The sequence below is a fragment of the Hydra vulgaris genome, chromosome 11, assembly GCF_038396675.1.
Source record: "Hydra vulgaris chromosome 11, alternate assembly HydraT2T_AEP".
Taxonomy (NCBI): domain Eukaryota; kingdom Metazoa; phylum Cnidaria; class Hydrozoa; order Anthoathecata; family Hydridae; genus Hydra; species Hydra vulgaris.
The window spans coordinates 3,623,049-3,639,929 of NC_088930.1; the positions used below are offsets into that span (position 1 = coordinate 3,623,049).

General features: G+C 27.4%; 1 protein-coding gene across 1 annotated transcript; it reads left to right on the forward strand.

The window, feature by feature from the left end:
• The first annotated feature begins 14,622 nt into the window (after nucleotides 1–14,622).
• LOC136086790 (zinc finger MYM-type protein 1-like) lies at nucleotides 14,623–15,381 on the forward strand. Its single transcript, XM_065809279.1, has one exon. It carries the CDS (start codon nucleotides 14,623–14,625, stop codon nucleotides 15,379–15,381), a length of 759 nt encoding a protein of 252 aa, XP_065665351.1.
• Nucleotides 15,382–16,881: the final 1,500 nt, after the last annotated feature.

A 16,881-nucleotide genomic window follows, 5' to 3' on the forward strand; every position in this document is an offset into this window, starting at 1 on the left:
AATCAAAGGATTGCTCCACATCACTATCTACCTGAAGGTGAGCCTTATTGAAATATATTTTCTCTGGTGTAATTGGCTGATTGAATGGTGTAATCAAGACTGTTAACAAGCAAAAAGGAAATCTGCATTAGGATTACATTCCACAATCTTTTTTAATTAAGAAATGGAAAAAATAAAAACTTTTATCAAGGATACCTTTTGACAAGGATACCTTTTGATCTCTGAAAAAGGAAAAAAGCTATTCTTAAGTAAGACGTCGATAAATCAACTCTTTCAAACTTCATTCGTAACAGTCAAATAATAACAATCATGTTAAACAATAACCAAAAGATTACTCTTTTTTTGTTACTAATTTTTTTTTGAATTGACTAGTAATTTTTACCAATTACTCTTGAAAACTCCCAGTTACTTTGAAAAAAGCCTCATTAATATTAGCATTTTTGAATCCGAAAAAATCGGCTTGCTCCGCAACATGATTGGTTAGAAATCATTGTTTATGTGTTGACTACCTCTATTTGTTTTTATACAAATGAAATTTTTGAACACATTCTACATTATAGTAATTGTTTAAAGCAACATATTGAGCTTAACGCAAGATTTGATCTTGACCAAATTGTCTAAAGTTCCATTTAAACTAAAACTAAATAAAGCTATTAAAACAACTAAATGAAGTATGATCATTAAACTTAATGAGACATGTACCATTTAACAAAAAACTTTGAATAGAATATTTATAAAGATATAGTTGCTTTTTTATTAATACATACAGTGTATTGTTAATATTTATAAAGATGTAGTTGTTATTTTGTCAATATAATAATTTCATATTTTTTGTACTATTCTCAACTAGACTTATATTCATCGATAAATTTTAAATTTTATAGTATAATATTTTAGCTTTCAAAAATTATGACTATGTAAAGTTTAAACCTCCCTCAATTTGAGGAGGTTGTAAATTTTATAGTGTCATTATTTTCGAACGCTGAAAGATAATACTATGAAACTTAAAATTTATCGATGAATATAAGTCTAGTTGAGAATAGCACAAAAAATATTTCATCAACTTGTTGCTCTCACGTTTGAGGCAGAGGGGGCACAAATTTTGGGGCTTTTTTGTTGTTATTAAAAAACCGCAGTTTTTTGCAAAGCATCCTTATTTGACATAAGTATAAACATATAAATGTGTGGCGTTTACTCCATGTTTGGAAGTTAGTTATCTCAAAGACCAAAAAAAGCTGGTTCCGGCTCTGATATACATATATATATATATATATATATATATATATATATGTATATACTCTAAATAACATGCAGTTATGATTTGGTAATATATATATATATATATATATATATATATATATATATATATATATATATATATATATATATATATATATTACCAAATCATAACTGCATCATAACAACATAACATCTTTCAGAATATATAATACTTCATACTCTAAATAGCATATAATATACTTGAATATCTTATTTTATATAACAATGTTACTATTATTTTATATAAGATGTTTCGTTAAATTAATAATATAATAACATCTTAATATATATTAAATAAATACTTTAAGCTTAAGTTATTTATTAATATAACATCTTAATGCTTGTCATAAAGATGAACCAATATTTATTTATAATATCACATCATAATGTATATAATTTAAATATGTTAAGGTCCTATTTTATGCTGTTATATTACAATTATAAGCCAATAAATTGATTATATTATACAAAAAAATAACAATAACATTATGATATTATAATACAAGATGCTTTAATACTATGATTTATAATAATAGCGTCTAAATATTAGATGTTGTTAAGTTAATAAGTTGTAATATTATTATGATGCATTTATATTTGTGTTAATATATATTATTATTTTTAACTTTGTTATAATATATACAATTTTTATACATAAATTGTATATATTATAATTTATAGTAAAATTCTATATCAATCTGATAATATGTGCATCATAATAGTATTTCACCATTTCTATTACTTAGTGATTTTAAAGTTACGCCTAAGTTAAGGCAACTCGTAGCTAACGTAACTTTTCTTGCTTAAATTGAGCTGAGTAAAGTTTGGTAAATAAGATTTCAGTTTGGTGAATACCAATAGTTAAGGTTGAACTTACGCAAAAACTTACGAAAGTTTTTTTTTAGCGCAGCTGCGCAAGTTTGGTGAATACGACTTTTACAGTTTTGAACTTACGCCAAACCTACGCAAAAAAAAAGTCGGCGAATAAGCTCCCTGCTTCCTATACTGAAAAAAATAACTGGAAAAAAAAGTTCTCATTGAAGATAATTTATCATCACACATTAGCCAGAATGTTTTAAAACTGCGTCAAGTAAATAACATAGTATTTGTGTGTTTACCTCCTAACTCGTCACACTTGACACAGCCTTTAGATGTTCCGTATTTTAGGCCACTAAAAAGTAAATGGAAAACTGTTTTGAATTCATGGAAAGAATCACCTGCAGGTAAAAAATCAATAATACTTCCAAAAGGATGCTTTCCATCACTACTAAAAAAAGTGCTGGAATTAATAAAATACAATTTAAGTGAAAATTTCATATCAGGTTTTCTAAGTGTGGAACTTATCAATAAAGAATCTCTTATTAATCGGTTGCCACTACAGGATCGATCATCTGCTGATCTTAACCTTATTTCACAAGCATTTATCAGTCATTTAAACGACAATCGTGCAGACCTAGGAACTTCAATATTAAAGCGCAAAAAGAAACTAAATGTTCCACTAGGAAAAGGAATCTGACCTGACTCAGAAGAATCAGAAGTTATACCAATCAAAAATGCCCAAGAAGCACACGAGAAACGAAAAAAAGTTAAACGTGATATCTCTAGTGCAACATCTAACAGTAAATATAAGTCTAGACTACGTGCCTTTAAATCTGACTAAAACAATTATTTTTAAACATTAAATATTTATATAGAGTTGTTACTTACCTACCAATTTAGTTATTTTTTTATTATAAACAGTTATTTTTCAGTTATAGAACAGAAAAAAATTAATACAATATACAAAGTTTTCTGTATAATTTCTATTTTTCTTTTGCTTTAAATTGATCTGAGGACAATTATTTAAACAAAACAGAAGTATTTCTTGATGTAAATTTTAGTTAAGTATTTGCCTAACATTATGAAGGTATTTACTTAAGCAGTTTGTAAGTAAATGAAACAAAACACCGCAACAAGTATACATGGCTTAAAGTAACACCAATGCAGGGTAACATTACGCCCATTTTGAAAAACTAAAAACTATATCTGTTAATAATTTATTTTGTTAATCAATGAGCTCGAATTAAAGGTTGATATCTTTATAAATATTTTGAATAAAAAAAAATTGAAAAAAAATTGATCGTTAAATCTAAAATTTGCAATAAAGTGGATTAAAGTGACCCTATGTTACGGTACGTGCGTACGAGGCCTTAAGGGAGTTGCATATTATAACTTTTAAATATCATAATTATATCATTTTGGAAAAGCGCACGAACTTTTATGTAAATTCTAAATCTAAAGTTTAAACTTACGTTGTGCAAATTTAAAATTAGAAAGTGTTTAAAGTAGTGTTGTTATCGACTTCGACTAAATCGACTAAAAGCCGACTAGTCGAAAGTCGGAATTAGTTTAATTTTTTACTACTTGACTAATAGTCGATTTAGTCGAATAATAGTACTTATACATTTATTTTGAATATCTTTTTATTTGATTGAACATTATAAACCTAATGAATTTTATTTTGTTAAAATATGACTGTTGAATAGAATGTAGTTTTTTCAGAGCCGGAATAAAATACTACATCCCCCCCCCCCCTTTCCTTTCATATTAAATTAAAAATTAAAATATAGTATCTCCCTTCATCCCAACGACCTCTCTCCAAATTCGGCACTAAGTCTTTTGTTTACTCTCTTGAAGTTTTATTAAGGGTTCGAGAACTTTAGCAACTTCCAAAAAAATTACTTTTAGTTACCGGTACCGGTATCTGCGGTAACTAAAGAACAACTAAAAGTAACTCAAAAGTAACCTATAATATACTGAAAGTAGCTTCATAACGTCTTCCGGTAATTATGTATGGTAACTAGAATTAAATTCTGCCTAAGTTAACAATTCGTTGTGTTAACAGTAAGTAACTTGCCGAATCTTAGTTCTAACATGGTATCTAAAAAAAAATATACAAACAACCAGACCTGAAAAGAGGTTGGGAAAGTTTCATTGGGTGTGTGTTTGTACAAATAACATTATTTTCATGTTATACTATTTTGTATACTTTTTCTCTATTTTTACAATGTTAACATATTTTTTCATTTCTTTAGTATTTTTATAAATAATAAATAATCAAAATTACAAATTTCTTATTTCGATATCCCACTTAATTTAAATCCAAAATATTGTAAGTTAGCTTCTGTATTTCTGGGTTTACGCCTGATTATTTAACGAGGGCTCGCCAAAAAAGATTTTTCCGCATTCTTTTTGGCATCTGCTTTTTTATCGTCTTATGATTTTCTTGACGGCCCTGCATTATTAAACAACTTTATAACATATGAAAATAATTATTATACTTTAAAAACTTTATAGTTATGTGTTGTTGTTGTTTTTTTTGTTGTTTTTTTGCAGTCTTTGCATGTGATTATTAAAAATATTTGCATGCAATGCCGATCCGATATACAGTGTCAATCCGTTCCGTTCTTTAACTAGGGCACTAAGGATATTTAAATTGTGAGACCTTTCATATCTAAATACTATATTTTAAAACTTATATTCACATTTATTTTAGTATTTTAGACTTAAATATATTTCATATTTATCAAGAAATCAAAGGGACTTTTTCACAATATTAAATCAGTGGGACCTTGCAAAATTTATCTTGCGTGGCGTTTATATTGTTTTGTTCCATTAATATTTAAATTATATAATTTAAAAACATATAAAACAAACATAAATTACTTGATTTCTTTTATTAATTCCCCCACCCCCATCCTCCCTCCCTCACATTTCAGCTAAATCGACTTTTAGTCGATTTCAAAAAAGTGATAGTCGTTCGAAATATAATTTCAAACTATAATTTCAAAAATTTTAATATAAGTTATAATAATATATTAGTTGATTTAGTTGACAGTCAATTTTTTTAACAACGTCGTAACAACGTTTAAACTATAGTTTAAATTCATCTTAGTTTTGAATTTAATTTTAAATTAAAAGTTCAAATTTTTCTTATTCAATATTGAATGAAGGTGCTTTTAAGCATCTTTATTCAATAATTAATAAAAGTAAAAACCTGAATAAGTGAATAAGTAAAAATTTAAAAATTCTACGTTCAAAATGTACAATTTAAGTTGTAAATAAAAACACTTAAGTAGCTTTTGCGGTCGGTAGGTTTTATTCACTTTGAGAGGGCTAATATTTTATGTGAAATATTTCACCGTGAAGATGTAAGGGGTTATTCGCAAATTATGTCACGCAAAAAAATTTTCAGATCCCCCTCCTCCCTTTTTCACATAATGTCACAAAATATCAATCTTATCCTGAGGGTTCTAATCCCTGCAAAAGAACTTTGGAGTTCTAATCTCTGCAAAAATATTTTGAAGCAAAGGAGTCTGTCCAACTTTAATGTTGGACAGACTCCTTTTGGCCCTTATTCATGCCAAGCCAATCGTACTATATTTTTACACTAACGTATAGCTATTGTCTTACGTATTACCTGTCAAAAAATCTAAGCCCGATCAGCTTGGCGTCATAGTTATTAGGTAAATCTGGTATAATGTTAAAAAATTAGTATAAACGATTTTTTTTTTTTTTTTTAACGTTAGTTTATTGAAATGACTTTAAAAATTTAAAAACAAGATAAATTGTTGTAATTTATATATTTAAGCCAAATGATAAAAAAATAGTTTATATTTTATACATTTTTGGTATTTTTTTGATGATAGAATTGCTTAAAGCATCTACCAAATAAAATTCACTATTTAATAAAAATATTGATCTATAGTTGTTAGTATGATTATTAAATATTGTGCAAAATAAATTAAAACAACGTTTATCAATTATAAATGATAATGGGATATCATTTATATTCAGTTCATTTTCATCTTCTTGAAATACCTCTACAAATAAACAAAAATTTTGAAGTAGAATCATTAAAGGTTTTACACAATTCATTTAACTTAATATTTAAATATGTTACTTTATCTGCGCTTTTAATCAAGATGTACTCCTTGATATTCGGACAAACAGTTTTGTTGCAAGTTAAACAATTAAATTGATATGTCTGAAAATTTATTAAAAAACGGAAAAACGCATTGCGTTCTGATCAAGAGTACTGAAAGTTAATAAGTCATTAGGTTTTAATCTCATAACAAGAAGAATCCATATAGTTTTAACTCTATCCCATTCACAAATTTCAATGAGAAAAAGTATATCGGTTATTTGATTACATATTTTTATAATTTGTTTAATCCCTTGTAATACACTTATGATATTTTGTTACAATAAATATGAGCACCAAATAACAAAAAATAATTGTGCAAGTGTTTTGAATGATAACACTTCGGTATAATTGACACAGCGAAAAATAATCTGTATCCATTTTAAAATCATCTTTATTTAACAAAATACAACCATCCATTTTGGTAAATGCTTTGAAAACGATCTAAAGTTCATTTCATTAATTATTTTTGCGGATTTTTATTCAATAGTGATATACTTAATTCAGAATCAATTATATTAAATTTTACATTAGATTTTGTTTTCGGTTGTTTGAAACTAGTAAACATAACTCGATTTATAGTTTCATTCCGTTCTAATATTTCATTTTCATATTGGCATTCTGGTTCGTTTTCACTTAGTAAAAAAAGCATAAGCCTTAAGCCTGGGTTTGGAAGTTTTTCCAAATACTTTCCACAACACAAATAAAATACGATTCTAGCATATGTTCTTAAACCAGAAAAACATCCACAAGTTTTTAGTTCACTTATCAAATATAGAAATTCATCTTTGGTAAAACCTGTATTTTGGAAACAAAACTCAGTTGTTACGTTATTTATATCGTTAAATTTCGCAAATATAGAAGCTGTTTTTGAATGGAAAACTTTTACGTAAATCTTGTATGACTGTTTTATTTAAGTTTACAGAGTTTTTTAAAATTAAAATATTAACTAAATATTCATCTTTAAGTCACTTATTGTCTGTCAAGTGAAACTTACAACACCGACTATCAATAGGTATAAATATGTTTGTTTTAATGAAAAGATCGATTACCCCTTCATATGTTATTTTACTAAATGGAGTCGAACCAGATTCAAATTTACAAATAAAACAGAAACGATTTGAGTTTGAAATTCTATTGATTTGTGTATTGATCGTGTTCTTTTCAATAGATTTGTCGCAATAATCATAGTATTGTTGTCATCAACATACTCATACTCTTCAGAATCCTTATTCGTACTCCTAGAATTAAAATCATCATATTTTTTAAGAACAATATTAAGATTTGATTCATCATTAGAATTTACTTTAACAAGTGTATTATTAGAAATAACATTTATATTTGTATTACCTGTATCAGGCAAAAGGACGGCTTTGTTTAATATTTAAAATGCTAAAATTATTTTTATTCATCAAAAGATTGGGAAGAATAAGTGGTATTTCTTTTGCTTGGTATGTGGATAAATAAAAAATTTAGTTTTTTGAACATTCAAAGACAATTTGTTGCATAAAAACTATTCCTTTACTTTATTTAATTCTTTATTTACTACTGTAAAAAGTGTTTCAATATTTTTGTGAGAATAAAAAAGATTCGAGTCATCTGCGAATAAAATAAAATTTAATAGGTTTGATGTTGAAGACAAATCATTTATGTATAGTAAAAAAAGTAAAGGTCCAAGTATAGAACCCTGTGGGACTACACAATTTACAGTTTTTTTGGTCGTTTCTAAATTTTCAAATAGTACATATTGTTTCCTATTTGAAAAGTAATTTTCAAACCAGAGAAAGTTTGTCTCCTTTATTCCGTATTATTCCAGTTTTTTATTAGAATTGAATGATTTATGGTATGTGTATGGTATGGTAGTATATATGTATGTGTTACATATATACCTTGTTATTAATATTATTAATATTTATTTTTTTTTTATCGATTTGTATTAAAAGTTAAGTTACAGTTAATTATTTTCTATTTAGATTTAAAAAAATTCCTTATAGTTGTTTAATTTAATTATTGTAGTTTTTAGCTTTATAATCAGAGAGTGTTCGTTGTTTAAGTTTAATAGTGATTCGTTTCCGGAAACTAATTTGTTAAATAAATAGGGACCACAATATGTAATTGAGAATTTCGAAAGTCTTATTGTTTCAAAAAGTATCTTAAAGTTGCCAGTTGTTCTTGTATTGTATTTATTTATATTTTTATAAAAAAGTGTGCTGTAAAATGTTCTCGAACCAAACTTGTATATTTAAACATGAAAAGTATATTTTGAAAAATATTTATTTGAAATATATTTAGTGTGTTTATTTGTTCCAGTCAGGGTTGAGCATGAGTAAATTTGTTTTTGTTGTATACTAGTCTTGAAGTGTGTTCTTGACGTAAGTAATGTGGTTTTAATTTAAATTTGTGGATACTGCCCCATGCTATATTGGCATACATGAGATGGCTACATATGAATGAAAAGTGGATAAGTTTTAGACTTTTTTGTGACAAAAATGGTCTTGCCTTGTAAAGTAAACCTATGTTCTTTGATATTTTTGTGTTTATGTAGTTTATGTGGGAGTTTCAGGAGATGTGTTCATCAATTAGAACTCCTAAAAACTTTGTATTCAGAGCGCTTTTGATGGTTATATTTTCTATATCAATTGTTGCTAGGTTGAGGGGCATTTTTTTAATTTATTGATTAGAGTGGAATAGTATATACTTAGTTTTTTCTATATTGAGTGACAGTTTATTTAATTTAAACCATCTATTTTTTTTTTAGTTCAGCATTTGTTTTTTCAAAGAGGTCTTCCATTGTCTTTGACGAGTAAAATAAGTTTGTAACGTCGGCAAACATAGTTTTAAAGATATTAGAGGCGTTTGGAATATCGTTTATATAAATAAGAAACAATTTTCAGAATTTCGAAATGACAAAAATATTTCGAAGCAAATTTTACAATTTCGAAATAAAAAAATCGTTTCAATGCAAAATTAATTAGTTTGAAATTATTTCGAACTTACCGAAACAAAAACTGAGTTTGGAAAACTTTTTTATTCGAAAATTCAACTTTTGCTTTCGTGAACAATCTTAAAATTTAGTAATAAAATAATGTTTTTTAAGTTAAATTTTTTATTTTGAAAGTAATAACAAACCTTTATTAAAAATAAATTATTTAAAATAAAATTTAAATTACTTAAGCGTACATTTTATATAATTTGGAAAGTAAATTAAATAGTAATTTTTATAAAATAAGTAAATAAATTTACTTATATTTTACAATAACTTTGACATGATCTTGTACAAAAGTAACGCAAAAAAGTAAAACTTTAAGTCGCTAACATTTAGTTTGCTGCAACATTTGATTTGCACGGTTTTAGGTGTTTCTTCCCTGTAAAGTTTAAACAAAAGGTTTCTGCCCTATCAAAACCCTCTCTAGTTCCGGTCTATGATAGTTTTAGCTATAGTAACCATTCTCTGAATCAAACCGTCTCAAAAATATTTTTTCTCTGGCCAACCATTCCAAAGGTCTGGAATGTAGACAAAGCTGAAACAAGGCAGTTAGTAGAAGGTGTATATACCCATGGGAGACTCAGAAAGGGTAGTTTATTTAAAAGGAAAATAAATGACATAGTTGTTACCTCTTTTTAATAAGTTTTTTGCGCAAATGTATTTATTATTTAAAAACTAAGAAGAGAAAGTTTAAATCTGTCCTGAATTATGGGGGCTATAACACCATGCCCTGAAGATTAAGGAGCCCCAAACTTTTTAAGAGGACGCTTTATTTTTGTAAAGATTTTTTGCCAATTTGATACGAAAAAATTCCACCTGCTCAAGAATATCCATTGACTCTTAAAGTTTTGGTTTAAACAACTACGATACTTTTCTAAAGGCATGAAAATTTAGAACTTTTTACTTTTACTTTTATCACACTGATAAATATCTTTATTTGCGTGTAGTATCATTAGCCTAGCTGCCGCAAGGCCAGTATAAGCAAAACTTACGGTCCCACAAGCAATTGAACTAAGAGCCGCAAGGTTTAGGAGGCCTATGATATATTTAAAGAGTTTTTGTTGTTATTTTTTTTTAGAAACGTTATTATCCCAGAGAAAGAGAAATTGGGCACCTTGGCCACGTATGTCTACTGACCAAAAATACTTAGCTATGCCACTGTGTAATATACCTATAACCCGAGCTGTAGCGTAGAAACGATTTATAAGTGGATTAAAAAATAAAAATTGCGGTGATTAGACCCTGGATACATAAATATCCTAAAACATTTACTTCAAATGTAAGGACAGCAATTAGTAATTTTTATTATTTTCGTTTTCTTATACTAAATTCAAAATGACAGGTTTTAAAACTTAAAATTCAAAGGTTATGATTATATAACGTTTACACCCAAACCGAATAAGGTGGTTGTTTCAACATTTTCCTAAACATTCTAATGTGATATAAACAAGAACATACTTAAGTTTGGCACTTAAGTATGTTTTATTTATCAAAAGTATATTTATTAATCAAAATCATTGGTTTTTCATAATTATAATATAGTTATCAATATAGACTATATTGATATAGTTATGAAAATTTTATCTCAAAATTTACGCAAGTAGACATCATTATATTATTGGTTACCATAAAGTCTTTACATGAGTTTAATACTTTTTAACAACGCATTAAAACGCTTCATTTGTACGTAACTATTAATAACTGGCTGAGATCGGACTCGTAGAAATACGGATCTTTGTAAGTCTATTCCAAACCGAACTTTTCTGTATTTTTTCCTTATATATCCTTGTTTTCCGGATCCGTAAAAAGCGGGTCTTTACCAAACCTTCCATTTCTATAAATGTCTATTCCACACCGATTATTTATACACCTATTCCTTATTTACTTCAATATTTTTTAGTAAAACAGTTTATTCTAAAAAAACTTTTAAGAACAAAAAACTTAACATGTGCACCTTTTCCGCATACGTAAAGCTTAAAAGTGACTTATAATTCGGTGTGTTTTTCTGCTAAATGCATTTCATTGATAGCTCAGTGGTTAAGTGCGCTGTATTCAGTTTTGTTTTTGGGGTTTTAGACCTCCCTTTAGCGTAATAAATTTTGAAATTTTTAAAAAATAATAATATTGCAAAAAAGATTTCTAAAATTTTAAATAAAATCTTAAAGTTTTTTCATTTTATGATATATTATACGCGATTATTCCATATAATGCCCGGAAATTCAACATATGCTAAAGACGTTTACACTTACAGACGTTTGTACCTAACGCTATACAAATGGAAATAAGAAGATCTTAGACCACTAACACATAGTCATACAAAAAAAAGTTTATTCTTATGATTATGAATAAAAACTAAAGAAAAGTTAAACGCTAATCTATAAGTTAGGCTTGAAAAATTCTGCGCATTGACGTCGGTTTGTGGCAAAATAAACCTTTATGTGTCAAGTTTCCTTTTGCTTTTACCTTATATATTTTGATTAATTTTAATTATGTTGCATGAAATTGCATTAAAATATATAAAGCCGGTACAGATATATCATTTCGCGGATAAGAGATTTATTACAGTAGTAATAAATCTCTTATCCGTGTATTATTATTTGCTATTGTATTTACAACAATAGTAATAAATAAATAGTTTTTGTCTTTATTAGAATATATCCCATAAAAGTATACTGATATATCTTTAATAAAAAGAGTTTTTTTTTAAATTTAAATAAAATCATATTATTAGTTTGTTTTTATGGTTCTTTGCCACTAAGTGACGTCACATACGCAAAGAAAATTGTGGTTTCAACGATTTACGAAAAAGCCTCGTCTATCATTTTTAAAGGTCTAAGGAGCAGGTGACGTAATTTTAGCAATCAGAATTTATCAAGAGAAGGGCAAATCTAAAATTGGAGTTTCAAATTTTCCACTCTGGTATCAATATGTTTCATGTTTTTTCAATCTTGTCAATTTTTTTAAATATAATAACATACCTGCAAAAAATCAAAACAAAACAGGTTGAGCAAAAAAGACTTGCAATTATTAGAAAAGTTTATTTTTATTACATACAAATCTGAATAACGTTATATAGGTGGATTTTTTACATTTTATAAACAATATATATAAACAAATAACATATTTGTTTATATATATATATATATGTATATATATATATATATATATATATATATATATATATATATATATATATATATATATATAGATATATACAGGCCCTATCAGAGGGGGGGGACCACACGGGCCATTTGGCCTAGGCCTCGACCTAAATAGGGGCCTCCAAATTTTTTCGGAAATTTAATATATTTTTATTAAATTGTGATAACATGAGCAATTACATAAAATTTTAATCTATGTTGAGACAATATTTTAATATACTTAATTAATTGATTATTAATACACATAATTATTATTTTAATTAAATTATTTGTGTTGTATTAAGTTTGTTCTGATATTTATTTTAATTCAGTCATTAATAATTGTTGTTTGCAGCAAGATCGATAACTTTTAAAACTAATGCCATTGCTAAATTTAAACATGAAGAAAAAATTTGAAAGTGGTGCATCCAAAAGGCGAAAAAGACAAAAAATTGAAGAAGAAACAAAGAGCAGTAACATCATTTCTAAGACCACTGGAAAATCAAGCCAACCCAACACACGGTAAATCAGATATTGAAATATCCGGAACTACATCTTCTGAAAAATCAATGTTACAACAAAACAAAAATCCCCAGATAGATACAAATGTGCAAGACATCTCAAATACAACTTGTGTCTCTGAATCTGGAATTTCAGATTTAGAAAGCTTGGAATCAAATTGTGAAAATTCATTGATTCACCAAAGCAACAGTCAGCAGAGGGAAACAAATTTGCAAGCCATCTCAAATGATAATTGCATCTCTGATTCTGAAATTTTATATTCAGAAAGTTTGGACCAAAAATGTGAATCAGATTGTTCTAATATATCAAAATTGATTTTGTCTGACATTGGCACTGTTGACAAACGAAATATTACTCAAATGCAAGAAAGTTTTCAAACAAACTTTTTAATTCCAAACAATATTCCACGAGATTCTTATAATCACGCCTTTCCTACTCGTCTGAGATCAAAAATTCTTCCCAATGGTGAGATATGCACAAGAGATTGGCTTTGCTGGAGTGATGTGCAACAGTCATTCTATTGTGCACCCTGCTTTCTTTTGAACAAAAGTGATTCCAAGGTATCCACCTTTTCAGAACAGTTAGGTTGGAATATCACCAGGGGTTGGAGAAAGTTGGAAGACCGAATACCAGCACATGAAATGTCTGTATTACACAAACAAAACTATGTCAAATGGAAATCAGCCAGTAGAGCAGCCATCAGAAAAAGTTCTATTGATAATTTACTAATAACAGAATTGTCAACTGAAACCAGTAATTGGACAAAACTTCTTGAGCGCCTTTTGAACGTCATTCTTTTTCTTTCTGAACGTGGGCTTGCTTTATTTGGTTCCAGTCAACACATTTATGACCCTGACAATGGAAACTTTCTCGGAATAATTGAGCTCCTCAGCAAATATGATCCAATTTTATTAGAGCATGTGAAAAAGGTCCATGAATCTCAACTGAACAAAAAGCGCTTACAAGTTCATTATCTGTCCACCCGGATTCAAAATGAATTTATTGAACTCTGTGGATCTTTTGTTCAAACCAAAATTATTGAAGAGATTCAAAACACCAAATATTTTTCAATTGTTGTTGATGCAACACCAGACTGCTCTCACAAGGAGCAAACAACTTTCATTATCCGTTATATAAAAATTAATGGATCTAAATTTTCCATTGAAGAACGGTTTCTCTATTTTGACGATTACTCAAAAAAAACTGGAAAAGAAATTGCAGCAAGGATTCTTCACGTTCTAACTTTGTTGAACATAGATTTTAAACTGTGTACTGGTCAGGCATACGACAATAGTCCAAACATGGCTGGAAAATACAAAGGTGTGCAAGCAGTTTTGCTAGAAGAAAATCCAAACTGTATGTTAGCCAGCTGTGGAAATTACACTTTAAACCTTGTTGGTGTTGATTGTGCTGAATCATGCAAAGAAGCAATTCTTTACTTTGGAATTGTGCAGTAAATGTACAATTTCTTCAGCAGTAGTCCACAAAGGTGGGAAATTCTCAAGCAACATGTACCTGCTTCACTACATGGTATTTCCAAGACCCGATGGTCAGCAAGGATTGAAGCAGTAAAACCAGTTGCCCGTCACTTGAATTCACTGAGAACAGCTTTATAAGAGCTGCAATCTCTCAATCTCACAGTATCAGCTCAGTCAGAACTTCAGTCCATTCAAAGGTATTTGTCAAAATTTGAATGCATTGTAATATCATCTTTATGGATGAAGCTCCTCACAATGATTCACCAAACCAATCTTATAATTGAGGCAAGAAATGCAACTCTAGATGTTGAAATGGAAAACATTAAAAATCTCATGGACAGCATTCAACAGATTCGTGAAAAATGGGATGCTGTTCTGAGTGAGTCAAAATTAATTGCAATGAATATTGACATTTCACCAGAATTTTCTACCACTCGAAAGTTGAAAACACAATTTGATTCAGAACAGAACAATAAAATCAATGTATTTTATGTAATAATCGGCTCTATTCTAGCAGGTCTTAAACGTCGATTTGAGTCACAACAACAAATTTGTAGTATTTTTGGATTTCTTTGGCACTTCAACAAGATGAGCAATGAAGAACTACTCAGTGCCACAACAAACTTTCAAAAAAAGTACCACAAGGAAATACTGTCTGATATTTCTGATGAGATAATCTTTCTGAAACAAATTTACTCCACAAACTTTACATCAGATTGCAAACCAAAAGAATTGTTTCAAGAAATATTAGAACTTGGACTGTCTGGTGTTTTTCCTAACATATCAATTGCTTTGCGAATTTTTATCAGTTTGCCTGTCTCAGTGGCTTCAGGAGAAAGGTCATTCAATGTGTTGAAACAAGTAAAGAACTATCACCGTTCAACCATGGGACAAGAACGCTTGAATGGACTTGCAATGTTGAATATTAACTGTGATATTGCAAGAAAACTCGATTTTTCAACAGTTGTCAGTGCATTTGCAAAAGCAAAAGCAAGAAAAGCATTTTTAAAATAAAAATTATTACTAATTTGCTGTTTTTTTATTTATTATGCAATGGCAGTTATTTTATGGTAAGGGCCTCAAAATTTGTAAATGGCCCGGGCCTCACTCAGTGTCTGAAAGGGCCTGTGTGTGTATATATATATATATAAATATATATATATATATATATATATATATATATATATATATATATATATATATATATATATATATATATATATATATATATATATATATATATATTTATATATATATATATATATATATATATATATATATATATATATATATATATATATATATATATATATATATATATATATATATATATATATATATATATATATATATATATATATATATATATATATATATATATATATATATATGAAGAGTGTATTTTCAAAATACGGTATATCCATTTTTGTGGTATTGAGATAATTGAATTTTTTCGTCACACAATCATGACTCGTATATTTGGAAAAATTATTGTTGATTAATGTATCTATACGTAAAGTATATTAGATAATATTAATAATTGAAATACTGTTAAATAAAAAAATATATTTTTTGTCTATAAATTAGCATTTACTTTCAAAATACTGTATATCCAATTACAGCTTATTAGCAAAATGCGGTATATCCACTTTATAAAGATATTATGGAAAATTTATAAACTTTAAAAGACCTAAATAACTTTTAATAATCAATTTTATTTAAAATATTGTATAACTCTGTGTATTTAATGTTTGGTAATTATATTTTAACGATAATGTGAATGTAAATGTTCTGGATAAGTAATGTAAACTATTATTTTTCAAAATTCACGATTGCGAATTTAAAATTATTTTGGAGAGTTAAATATGAGCCAATAACCCATAATACTTTTTTATTTTATATTTAATTTTAAAGTTTAAAAAATAGTGATAGTGTAGTTGTAATAACGATGATCAGATTTTTAAAATATTGCTTTTTCAAGGAAAGAAGCATCAACACTATGCTTATTTCTTGTTTGTCTATAGCAGGCATATAAAGTAGACAAAGAATTAATGCATTGGAAAATGCATCAAAATCCTCTATTTTTAAGTCTCTTTAGTATTAATGGACAATTAATATAGCATAAACGTCATCGCTATATTTTTTAAGGAAATAAAATTTTAAAAATGAAACACTGCATTAGCCTCATTTTCTTTGCAATAAAGGAATTGTCGGTTTAACAAACAAGTAAAAAATAAGTATTATTATTGAATGGTTTTTTTTAAAATAGAAGTAAATAACAAATATATTTAAATAATATAAGTTGTCTTTTTAATATATTTTTCATCACCATTCCATAATCAGTTCAGTTAAACAAACAAAGTATAAAAGTATAAAAAAAATGCATGAAGAAATGATTTTCTTTTTTCTTGTTTCAAGCATTATATCTTTTTTTATATGTGAAATAGGAGATTAGATAACTTATTAATCTTATGACAAGATTCTTGTCCATCGCAATCCGCCATTTCATTACCG